The sequence below is a fragment of the Mytilus californianus genome, unplaced genomic scaffold (genome assembly GCF_021869535.1).
Source record: "Mytilus californianus isolate M0D057914Y unplaced genomic scaffold, xbMytCali1.0.p SCAF_1, whole genome shotgun sequence".
Classification (NCBI taxonomy): Eukaryota; Metazoa; Mollusca; class Bivalvia; order Mytilida; family Mytilidae; genus Mytilus; species Mytilus californianus.
In genome coordinates this window covers 104,577,324-104,590,720 of record NW_026262581.1, presented here as the reverse complement: position 1 = coordinate 104,590,720, position 13,397 = coordinate 104,577,324, and the positions used below count along the sequence as shown (strand labels likewise).

Here is a 13,397-nt window from a genome sequence, read left to right as displayed (position 1 = left end):
TGCATTAGTATCTTAGAGGGACAAGAAAATTAATTGAAATCAAGGGTTTCATCTCAACTTATCAAATCCTTCTTCTCCAATAGTATAATGACTACTGTGTCACATTTTGTATAAAAAATACAAATTTATCCCACCCTAATATATAAATTAATATAAAAAAAAACGCCCAAATTTTAAAAAAACTAATTGCCTTTGTATGGTTATGTCTCTTAAACATGCACTTATATTATTTGTGACCTCAGAGACATCACATTACACATGCTGAGCCTTTCTTATTTTTCAACCAAATGAAAACTTAAGGTCAGTAAAGTACATTTGTTTCCTTTGCTTTTTATTACAATACAGAATTATTCCAAAATGATTTTCCACCAATTGTGGCAAACATTGTAGTAATAGTAGTAATAGTATTATTGATATAATTTTCAAATGTAGTTTATTTCATTTAATTGTTGAGGTATTTGCAGCAGTAGTAGACAGAACTTACAAACATTTATTAACTTCATGCTGATTTTCCTAAAGACATACATCTTATATCTGCAGCCACATGATAATCTGGTTAAAAATATGCAGGTTGAAACTTCATCCTATTGTATTTGCTAGGAGTTTGAGAAAACTCTTTTAATATGATTTTTACTGAAAATTAAATCAAACTCAATAATTGATATCAGATACATGTATCTTTATGCAGATTTTCCTAAAATTGTAATGATTTATCTCTATTTTTTGTCCATTCTTAAAAAAACGCAATAATAAAATGCATACATTAATTTCTGAATTTACAGTACTGTTGAAATATTACTGAAAATTAAATCAAACCAACTAAATAATCAAAAATCAAAAAGGTTTATCAGACAATTGAATACTGTTGCTTAAACTTGATTCTTGCTGTCTTTATCTACAACTATTAATGCTTACTGCTAAAGGAACAGTGCAAATGAAATATTGAGATAAACCCTTCTTCTCTCAACTATCTGGAGTACCACTACCTTCATGAGCAGACACATTACTTTTTTGGGTAGGTTTAAATTTTCACAAATAACCCTACATTTGTTATTTATAAACTTCTAGAGCTTAATAGGACTGTTAACTCATGGCATAATGCAACTAAACAAGTAAACATGATTAAAATTGAGAATGGAAATGGGGAATGTGTCAAAGAGACAACAACCCGACCAAAGGCCACCAATGGGTCTTCAACACAGTGAGAAAATCCCGCACCCGGAGGCGGGCTTCAGCTGGCCCCTGAAATTAGTTGTTGACCTCAAACCTATAGCATGTAAAAAAGGGGGAGGGGAGGGGGTAATTTTTGAAGGGATTATACAAATACAAATACAAAGAGCTTTGTTTAGAGTCAATAAATTATATAGTTACAACACAAGCTCTAATCTGGTTTTAAAATCGACTAGCTTGTGGGGATACAATTCCAGAAAATGCACTTTAACTAATACCAAGGCTCAACATATTTAATTAATACCCCAATAGATAATTATGATTAAAAAATCTACAAAAATTCTTACTGTTAAGTCCAATAGTAGGAAACCAAGTATCATAAAAAAGGACAGGTACAGATAGAAAGCTATTCCAAGCAGAGAAAGGTGTCTTCCTGATTAGCTGCAGGACTTTATCAGGTGATAATACTGATACTAAAAATCCCAGCAACTTGACAAATAAATCCGTCATTTACCTATGATGTTGCTTGTGTGTTCTCTAGTATTATCGATTTCTGGAAGCACTGTATTCAACAGAACAGGATTATTCATAAATATCCGGGTTTTTATTTTTCATTCGAAATCAGGCAATTTTGCAAAAATTAAAGAAGAAATATCAACAATTTCACATTATTTTGACATATTTCATAGTTTTTTTAAGCTTCCTTAGTAATGTAAAGTGAAAATCTAAAATCAAAAATTTGAGGCATTTAAAGCTCCTTTCTAATTGAAACTTCAACAGGAAAACTCAAAGCCAAAGTTTGGAAACAAAAATCAGTAAATACATAGAAAAAGTAGAAAATATCCAGCACATGCAGGAGCCATATAAGTATTAATATGAAAGATGTTGAAGTTGTGATTCATCTCATGGTTCGTTCTCACTTGCATTGAATATAAGTTGATCATAAAACCATAACAAATAAGACCAGACTAAATAAATTTAGACTTTTACTTCACAAAAGAAGATATAATGACATGCCTTAAATTTATTTCAGATTGTAGTCAGAAGGCGCATAAAAGTGTCAATGTGAATCGTGGTAACTGAACACCAAGTTAAAAAAAGGCCATAAGAAATTACCCCGAGTAAATGTTCTAGAAGGAAATATACATAGAATATTCAGTTAATATTCATGAAGGATTGATCAGTAAGAAAGTATTAAGTGTCCATTTAATTACTTTTCTGTTGAGTTTATATCTTAAGGAGTTTGGATGGGTTCTGCCTTGTAACAAAACCTTACTAATTATTGCCTTATTGTAATTACATGTTCATACACTGGCAAGATTTTTCTAGTTCAGCCATTCAAAATGGCACTGATTTAACTCTATGGGAAGACAATATAAACTATAAGCATGATAGATAATCAAAAATTACAAAGTTCACATAGTCATGATGTCATCATAAATAATTAAAACTATTAATATAGAATATCCTTAATACCTAACAATACTATCACATTCAACACTTACTGAAGCCAGGGTAATAGATTTCAATGCGAAATAAAAAAAAATCCTACATCTTTAAATACCTGAGATATGAACACCAATATAAGAAGAATCAGGATGCATAAAAAGTAGGTCAGAGAAACCTTAAACCTACTCATTATTTCCAAGTACATTTTACTACTATTTCAGGTTGATGTAGATTAAATTTTCAATGATTTAAGATGCTTAATATTTTGAAGCAAACATTTACTAGTAAACAAAAGACTAGTTTACTTATATATGCATGTTGACATCCATACCTGGTGCATCTCTATACCCAATACACATTTAGACTTTGATGTAAAACTTTACCTTATTTAATCAAAATTTAAGAAAAATTTGGTTTTGATTGGTTTTTTAAATGTAACAAAACTTAAGTACAATGTCACATTTACATGCAAAACAAAATGACCCTGTTACTTATGTTTGGATGTGTATGTAGAGAAAACAGGAATAAATGCAGAGGATAGTTAAATAGACCACCTTAATTTTATTAAGACAAACTAATAATCATAACTGGTTTACTCTCTGCCTGGTATTAGAACAATTATCAGATTCATTTTCACTATTGTTATCACCAGCATAAATTGCATATCTATTGTCCATCTCTGCTTCATTATCGTAATTTTCACGTGAAGTAATTTGTTCAATTTCATCATCTACATCGTCATTATCATCTATATTAATATTTAATTCATTCATTAAATTGTCATCTATTGGGTTAATCATTGCATACTGTTCGGCATACTCGTCTAAACAATCGTCATACAAATTTTCATGATCGGAGTTCTCACTTTCATTGTCACTACTACTGCTACTACCATCATGTGAAGATGCTTCCTCAAAATAACCATTTGACACTTCCTCTTCACTATGTAATGCATCTTGTTCATTATTTGGCAAATTGCCAAGAGAAACAAGATTCTGGTTACAGTCACTGACCACTAAATTGATATCATTCTGGTCAGAAGAATCATCGTAAAAATTTTCTAAATCTCGTCTTTCTGTTTCATCAGCATTTTCTTCCCCAGGTGAGGAATCATGGCCAGTTCTTTCCCATTCATCTAAATTCCTAGCAATATTTTGGTATCTACTTTCTCTAAGCACACCTCTAGCACGCTTTGTCTTTGGATGATCAGGTCCTAGAATTTCCTCACTTATTCTAGCCCATTTCTTGAAATATTCATAAGCTTTTTTATAATCACAGTTATCCTCGTAAACAATACCTATATTTATATAAAGTCTTGACATCAAAATATGATATTCTCCATACATTTGCATACACAAGTCCATTGCTTCATTATACAACTGAAAAAGAAGGAAAACAAAAACTGCTATATGTAATTCATTGTATTGGGATTTAACAGAGAAAAAATATCTTAGCAAAGGGCTAGAAACTGCTTAAAAGAGTTAAAATGTCAAACTGTATGCAAGTTTTAGATGAAATACCTTAGACAAATCAAAAAAATACTTTGAACAAGTTTTTTTATTGAAGGCCCAAAATTGTAAACCACATCTTAATTGCTTTTCTATCTACATGTATCATTATCAGCATCCACAATCCTTGTCCATGGCTAAAATCAAAATTTTGAAGCACATAAAAGCTATAAATGTGAAAAAGACAAATTGCATATACTGACATACTGGGCTAACTATTCAGAAAAACACCTCTGCAATTCAGTTATTTTTATCGAAATTCATGGAAATAATTAGAAGATAAGTATGTAAAACTGCAAAAATTCTGCCTTGAAGTTGATTATGAGTTGTATAAAAAGGATTGCTATATTTTATAGAGATTTACCTTCAACTGTTCCATACTTCCTCTCTTAGCAAGAACACCTTTAGTCATTAAAGCTTCTGCGTAATGTCCCATATCATTTAACTGAAAAACATAGACACTTTCTAATTTCATCCTTTAGTGAATCAGTTTCTACAGTAAAAGTTACCCCACTTTCTTTATTTTGTTTTGACACCTTGTTTATATTGAAGTAAAATATTTATGGTAAGGTTAGAGACTGGTGACTATTTGGTAGCTTGATTTTTTTCAGTTTTCTATGGTCAATGTGAGAGATATAATAAACAATAATGTGTAAAAACTTTTTTTAGGTAAACATGATTAAAAACATAAGTAATCTAGCCTTGCCTTATACAGCATTCAATTTTGTTTTTCGCCCCAAAAACTGTAAAAACAGTAATCAGAATGATTTAATGATTGCTGATTACTACATGTAAATGTCAAGTGGCAAATATTTCATGTGTATTCAGACAAAATATCAGTTTCATCAAAGTGAAATCCAATTTCAGAGTGAAAAGGAGGTAAAACTATGCTAAAGGTTGCTTTTACTTTGTTGAGGTGAACTAAAAAGCAAACCAATAGAAAAGTGAAATTTTTATATCAAAATTGAATGGTTTATTGACCCATTTTGTTACACATTTGTAAGTTAGAGTTTTAACCATAAACTAACTTCTAATGAATTAAAAGTAAGTGAAGGTCAGGAAGATGTAGAATTTCAAGGGCAACTGGCGTCAAGTAAAAGCACTGCAGCTCAACAACAGTTTTATCAATTATAGAAAAAACATTTGTTAGTGAAGAGAAAAAGAAATATATGTTGGTGTATTTATTCTGTTATGTGCAATAAATCACAGCCATGTTGCTTGGAAATCATGCTCATCTAAATCAAATTATTTTAATGAATTCTTGCAAACTATGGTCATAATAAAAGCACAAGGAAAACACAACATAATTTTGAGCTATTATAAAAATGGTTTGGGTTATCAAAGAAAAACAGATGAAACATTTTTTGTTATTGTTTTGACAATAGTTTCTTTGTTCCGAACAACCATAAAAAATTCAGTACGAGTAAACCAATTTCATGTATACACAATAAACTACTATTTTCCAATGGCAGACAATTGTAATCAAGGCAAAAAATGTTATATTCATACCTCCTGAAATATTTTTAATGCCTTGTCTATATATCTATTGCCTTCCTCTAAAGCTGATGACCCTGTCAGTTCGGGTCCTCCACCACATGCTTCCCAACTTTCTAAGTTAAATGCCAGCTTCATTAAACTCATCCCAAGTTTAAACTGAAACAGAAGTTACACAACTTTCTAAGTTAAATGCTAGCTTCATTTAACTCTTCCCAAGTTTAAACTGAAGCAGAAGTTACACAACTTTCTAAGTTAAATGCCAGCTTCATTAAACTCATCCCAAGTTTAAACTGAAACAGAAGTTACACAACTTTCTAAGTTTATTGCTAGCTTCATTAAACTCATCCCAAGTTTAAACTGAAACAAAAGTTTCAATCTAAATGATAAAGCAGAAATGAAATCTTCATAATAAACAGCTGATTGCAAATGAAAAGAAGGCAATTAAGGAATTAAGGTCCTTTACTAAATAATATGGTAATTAAAATTTGCTTTAATTTTAAAAATAAGAAGATGATTGCCAATGAGACAACTCTCCACAAGAGACCAAATGACACAGAAATTAACTATAGGTCACCATACGGGTCTTCAACAATTAGTAAAACCCATACCACATAGTCAGCTATAAAAGGCCCTGAGATGACAAATATAAAACAAATAAAAAGAAAAAAACTAATGGCCTGATTTATGTACAAAATAATGAACGAAAAACAAATATGATAAACAGCAACAAACGACAACCACTGAATTACAGGCTCCTGACTTGGGACAGGCACATACAAAATGTGGTGTGGTTAAACCAGTTTGAAAGCATTAAGTTCTTATGACTTCGGTTTTGGTGTAAATGTGTCTCCTTGGTAATCATACCACATCTCCTTCTTTTCATTTTGATATTTGTGTATTTCTTACTTTATGGTAGGTGCCAGGCAGAGTTTTCCTGATGGCTATTGATTTCTTTCCATAGTGAATAGTCTTCCTCAGATCTGGTAACTGGCTTGGAGATACAAAATCATTTAACTTTAATTTCTACAAGATAAAAATTATCATATAGACTAACCATTGATTTTCACATCAAATTTTTGTGTGTTGATCATCAATGAAAATTACAATATATATAAGTTTATGAATTTGAATCAGCATTCTACATTAACTAAAAGAGAAGTAAAAGGGAAATAAATCATTACAGTTGATATGACTGAACCACATTTCAGACAGTTCATTCAAAGATAATTTAAACATCATTACCACTTTTGTGATTGTTCAATTTTTCTTGCACACTCTTCCTATTTTTCATTAACCACAAAATTTTACTCTGATTTCATTAAAACTTTAAATAATATTTGTAAGTAAACAAGCTTGACTATTAGTTAAAGACTAAACCATTTCATATCCGATAACATCTGTCCAAAGATTCTGGTGATAAACTTTTCCAATTACCTCATCATAAATTTCAGCCATCAGTGCATAAAGCTCCACCATTCTATGTGGACGAGCTCCAAGTTCCTTCTCTTCAATCTTCATGGCTGTCTTTAGCAGATCTAGTGCATCATGGTATTTCCCACATTGGACTCTATTGGTAGTAAACAAAAAAAGATCTAGTTAATGTAAACCAACTTGTTTTACAATTATTTTTATTTTTTCCATTTAGCCCTTTCCAGCTGATTTTTTCGAATTTGTTTTTGAGATCTTCTATTTTTTTAATGTATTCATATAAAGGAATATTTCAAGTCATGTACATTGTATAACAGTGTCCTAAAATATGAAAGATTGCCATAAAGTGCCCTCTCAGTCATCTAGCACCCCTCTGCCCTAATTTTCAAGGAAGAACATTGTTACAATATCATATTACAAGTTGTTTTAAATGTTAATAATTATAAATTATAATATTCATTTCTTGCAGTTTTGATTAATTGCTGGCTGCTGAACAATTAAGTAAATTTCTGACAATAAATTAGTTCTTATATTCAATAAAGTCAAGCTTAGTGCTAAATCTCTTTTTTTAAATTATTTGTCTAGATAATATACATGTATATCACTTCATATATTTTACATTATCAAACAAGACGTTGCACATGTTGTTGTGCTGTGCATACCCCAATTTACAATGAAAAGAATCAGAAAACAGGAACTATGTGTCTGCCAGATCCAAAATGTCCTTTAAAGTTACAACTCATCACTGTCAAGCCACAGATCAAATATGAATTCATTTTGCTCAGTAGTTCCCAAAGTAATAAAATTGAGAATGGAAATGGGGAATGTGTCATAGAGACAAAAACCCAACCATAGAGCAGACAACAGCCGAAGGCCACCAATGGGTCTTTCATATATATGCTATACTCTAATGCAATATTATATGTAACACTACTTTTGATTGGGTGTCATCTGCCATTTATTCCACAGTTCACGGTCAGAGTAATTGACATCAACCACTTGATGGTGGTAACTCTTCGAACAAATTGGTAAATGGTAAACCATACTATGTCTGTTGTAGTGTATAAAATTACTTTAACATGAAAAACAGCAAAAGCGCAATATTTTTTATCTTTAGGATTTTCAAAGTACATAATTTGATATTGTCTCTCCTTAGTGGTTTCAAATTTATTGGTTGCTGTTGGTTTTTTTTTCTAATAATTATCTTTGTGAGTACAGTTAATCACAAACTTTGAAACAAGATAAAGTAACATACATGACCCTGCAGACTTTTTCATATCTTATAGATACAGCTTCCTCCTTATGTGCTGAATGTGCTTCTAGTCCGTGTAATGCTTCACCATATTTATTTATCATAACATGGGTACTTCCTACCTATAAACACACATAATTGCTTTCTTAACTATTGCAAAACATTAATATTATATTAAGGCATTTGGCTGTTTATATAGTAATAATAGGATCTTTAAAACTCGAAATTTATAGAGTAAACTATCTAAAAATGAAGGTTGAGTGTATTTAAAATTTTCAAAATAAATCCTTTTAAAATCAAGGGCAGATAATTATATTGAATTTGATAGGACAATTTGAGTTTTTTGATTTCTCAAGATAATAAAGCCTGTGACCACTATTTTTATTTGATATTTCAGAAGTATTTGTGAAAAGTAATTCTCTCATTGAATTTTAACCAATTCTATCATTTAATGTTTCCTCAATAAGGAAAAATAAGTTTCCCCTGTATAACCCATATAAAATATCTGGGATTTCATTAATTTCAATGTATTTTAACCAAAAAGTAAAGTACATACACCCATAAGCCTTTTACAGAAGCTTAAGAAAAATCTACTGTCGAACATTTAGACACCCCAGCTACCTTAAACAATTGTTGAGAAAAATCTCCTTTCTGTGTCTAATTTTTCCTAACATTCTTTGATACAAAGTATGGTACAGCTGACCTCATACCAATCACCAATATTTCAACATAATTTAATTTGGGATGTAACGCGTTGTTTTGTTTATCAGCTCATAGACATAATTTTGTCATGTGACCGTGACGTCATCAACGTTTTTTCATGGTTTACTTCGGTTTAAAATGGAATTTAGAATTAAATTATAAGAAATGACTGTAATATTTTTTCTGTCTATTCGAAATAACATAAAAAATGTGGTGCACACTTTAAAATAACCTGCTACACGGGTTATTCAGTGTGCACCACATTTTTTATGTTATTTCTTCATAGACAGAAAAAATATTACAGTCATTCCTTAAATATATTGTTATATGCTCATTGATAAGACATAATCCTTTGTCTATCAAAATTTATATTACATGTCAGAGATTACCTTCCATGACATTTCCTCTAACTTTTTATTTAGGCCCATAAGGGTTCATTAGTTCTAAATGTTTTGCTTCACATTTATCCTGTATAGCCATATTAGCCAAGCTTTTCACCTTTTTTTACTAGAATATTCAAAAAAATTTAACTATATTCTTCACTGGAAAGAACACCATCTACTTTTCTCCAATATTGTAACAAGTTAGACCTATACTCTTTATTTTTACCATTCATTAGTTGAACCGTTAAGTCTATCCTACACTACTCTCCCTGATATTATAAGTATATCCCTATGGTTCCTCTACAATTTAAAGCTATGCTCTCATTGGTAAAGCATCACCCTAATATTCTTCTATAGATTACTGTTGATTCAGAAATTAATGTGTGCATTTATTATAGCGATTACTCATTACTGGTAAAATTGTGAGGTCTGATTAATGTGATTGCAAAACATTTTGTGAATGAAAATCACTACTGAAATTATGAATGCAATTTTTATTATTGCGAGCGTGATGCTGTCGCATTTTTCGCATTAATAATAACATCACAATAGTTTCTGAATTTCCAATAACTATTTTCATGGCAAAGTTTATTATCCGACTTTCTCCAATATTCTAACAATTTAACAGTTTACAATTTACAGTGCAGGTTGTTCCCTACCTTTCTCCAATATTCCAGCAATTTAGAGCTATATTCTTCATGGTAAAGTTTATCGAATACTCTCCAATCACACAAACATTCTGTCAGTCTATAGGTATCATCTGTACATACTAGTTGGTACAAGTATTCCTGTAATTAACAAATCATTTTATCAAAGGCCATACACTTTAGAGTACTGTACAGAAGGTCAGGAAAAAGTACTACAGAAAAAGTCTACTTTAGACCACATCAAACATTAAATCTTGATTTGAATGTTCTATATATTCGATGCTTTTCCTATGCAATATCTGTATCATAGTAAATTATCTTTTTCTTTTATTGTGTAATTACGAAAGGTTTCTATCATTTTTTTATCATTTTTTTTATCTCTAGCTTGGACTGATCAAAAGTAAATTATTTATTCTGTTTTAGATACACATATACACAGACCACAAAATATTCCATATGTGCGACAAATCAACAAAAAAAAATTTAAAGCAGATGTATAAATTTGATTGTAAACTACAAAATGAACTCGGAATTATGATATGAACAAGATACCCTAAGGAACATTTAGTTAAAGTTTGAAGGTAATTGGCCCAGTAGTTTCAGAGGAGATTTTTAAATGTTAGCAAACTTGATGAACAAATTTGTGTAAAATTGTCTTTAAAGGGCAATAACTCCTAAAGGGGTCAATTGACAATTTTGGTCAAAATAACTTTTTTGTAGATCTTACTTTGCTGAACATTATTGGTGCTTACAGTTTATATATATCTATAATAATAACAAAAAACTGCAAAATTTTGTTAAAACTACCAATTCGGTGGCAGCAACCCAACAATGGGTTGTTCGATTCGTCTGATAATTTCAGGGCCGATAGATCTTGACCAATTAAACAATTTTACCCCATGTCACATTTGCTCTAAAAGATTTAGTTTTTGAGATATAAGCCAAAAACTGCATTTGACCCTTATGTTTTATTTTTAGCCATGTTTGTCGATGGATACAAACTTCGGATAAAATTTATGAACAAGATACCCTAAGGAACATTTAGTTAAAGTTTGAAGGTAATTGGCCCAGTAGTTTCAGAGGAGAAGATTTTTAAATGTTAGCAAACTTGATGAACAAATTTGTGTAAAATTGTCTTTAAAGGGCAATAACTCCTTAAGGGGTCAATTGACAATTATGGTCATATTAACTTTTTTGTAGATCTTACTTTGCTGAACATTATTGCTGCTTACAGTTTATATATATCTATAATAATATTCAAAATAATAACAAACTAGAGGTTCTCAAGAGCGGGTGTCGCTCACCTGTATTTACTGATGCTTTGAAATCATGTAAAATAAGGTTAAAATCATAATTAATAGTATTAGATATTAGATATTATAATGATATCTAAGATAATAACAAAAACTGCAAAATTTCTGTAAAATTACTAACTCAGGGCAGCAACCCAACAACGGGTTGTCGGATTCGTCTGAAAATTTCAAGGCAGATAAATCTCAATCTGATGAACATTTTTTGTCACCTGTAAGATTTGCTCTAAATGCTTTAGTTTCAGAGATATAAACCAAAAACTGCATTTTACCCCCTATGTTCTATTTTTAACCAAGTCGGCCATGATGGTTGGAAGGCGGGGTCACCAGACAAATTTTTCAAACTAGATACCCTAATAATGATTATGGCCAAGTATGGTTAAATTTGTCTCAGTAGTTTCAGAGAAGAAGATTTTTGTAAAAGATAACAAAAATTTACGAAAGATTGTTAAAAATTGACTATATAGGGCAATAACTCCTAAAGGGGTCGACTGACAATTTTGGTCATGACGACTTATTTGTAGATCTTACTTTGCTGAATGTTATTGCTGTTTACAGGCAGCAACCCAACAACAGGTTGTCAGATTTGTCTGAAAATTTCAGGGCAGATAGATCTTGACCTGATAATCAGTTTTACCCATGTCAGATTTACTCTAAATGCTTTGGTTTCAGAGATATAAGCCAAAATCTACATTTTACCCCTATGTTCTATTTTTAGCCATGGCAGCCATCTTGGTAGGTTGGCGGGGTCATCGGACACATTTTTTAAACTCGATACCCTAATGATGATTGTGGCCAAGTTTGGTTAAATTTGACCCAATGGTTTTAGAGGAGAAGATTTTTGTAAAAAGCTAACGACGACGACGGACGACGGACGCCAAGTGATGAGAAAAGCTAAAAACTGCAAAATTTTGTTAAAACTACCTATTCGGTGGCAGCAACCCAACAATGGGTTGTTAGATTCGTCTGAAAATTTCAGAGCTGATAGATCTTGTCCAATTGAACAATTTTACCCCATGTCAGATTTGCTCTAAAAGCTTTAGTTTTTGAGATATAAGCCAAAAACTGCATTTGACCCCTATGTTCTATTTTTAGCCATGGCGGCCATGTTTGTTGATGGATCAAAACTTCAGATACAATTTATAAACTGGATACCCTAAGGAACATTAGTTAAAGTATGAAGGTATTTGGCCCAGTAGTTTCAGAGGAGAAGATTTTTAAAATAGTTTACGACGACAGACGACGACGACAGACGACGGACGCCGACGGACGCCAAGTGATGGCATAAGCTCACATGAGTCCCTTAGGGCCCCGGTGACCTAAAAAGGGGGATTCGGATTGCGTTAATCAATAAAAGCATATGTTCCACCTGTTAAACTTTTTTCTTCGTGATTGAATTTAAATTTTATTTTGAATCTAAATTTTCATCAGCATTTGCTGAAAATTAATTAAATTATGCAATTAGAGCTATTTTCCTAATGCTTGTAGTTTAGGTTGGCTTGCTTGCTTTGTTTGTTTGTATAATTGTTTGCTCAAGCATTGTAATTAAGATTGACATCTGCAATCAATAGATAGGTGGGGCTTCAGCTTGTATACATTATATTTAAATGTTATTGGATGTTAAGTATAATGTATTCAAGCTAAGCCCCACCTATCTATTGATTGCAGATGTCAATCTTAATTATAATGCTTGAACAAACATTTATACAAACAAAGCAAGCAAGCCAACCATACCTTTTAAATACAAGCATTAGGAAAATAGCTCTTATCGTTTCTCTTGATCAAGTGTTCTCTTGTCAGGTGTGTTGATCTACCTGTACAAGTGATAAGCGCTAGTTAGTTTGATATCCCTCAGGGCTTTAAAACAGTTATCAGGAGGACCTTTTGGATTATAATACAATAAGGGTTATGCAGTTACATAAAATTAATCATAATTGCTAACAAAAATGGGAGCGGTTAGCGAAACGAAAAAATTTTTGACTACACCTTTCAATCCCAGTGTAGTTATTTAACAATAGCAGGGATCATCTGACGATGGTGGAAGATAATTT

At 31.3% G+C, this 13,397-nt stretch overlaps 1 protein-coding gene across 1 annotated transcript in view; it reads right to left on the bottom strand.

Moving 5' to 3' along the window:
- Window positions 1-2,143: 2,143 nt before the first annotated feature.
- Window positions 2,144-13,397, bottom strand: part of LOC127728614 (TPR repeat-containing protein DDB_G0287407-like) — a 52,351-nt gene continuing 41,097 nt past the window's right edge. The window contains exons 17-23 of the mRNA XM_052236161.1: window positions 10,049-10,177; window positions 8,308-8,426; window positions 7,059-7,191; window positions 6,531-6,647; window positions 5,637-5,780; window positions 4,492-4,572; window positions 2,144-3,998 (exon numbers count right to left, since the gene is read on the bottom strand). Coding sequence (XP_052092121.1) covers window positions 3,201-3,998; window positions 4,492-4,572; window positions 5,637-5,780; window positions 6,531-6,647; window positions 7,059-7,191; window positions 8,308-8,426; window positions 10,049-10,177 — 1,521 coding nt within the window. The 3' untranslated portion in view covers window positions 2,144-3,200. The remainder of the gene's footprint in view (window positions 3,999-4,491; window positions 4,573-5,636; window positions 5,781-6,530; window positions 6,648-7,058; window positions 7,192-8,307; window positions 8,427-10,048; window positions 10,178-13,397) is intronic.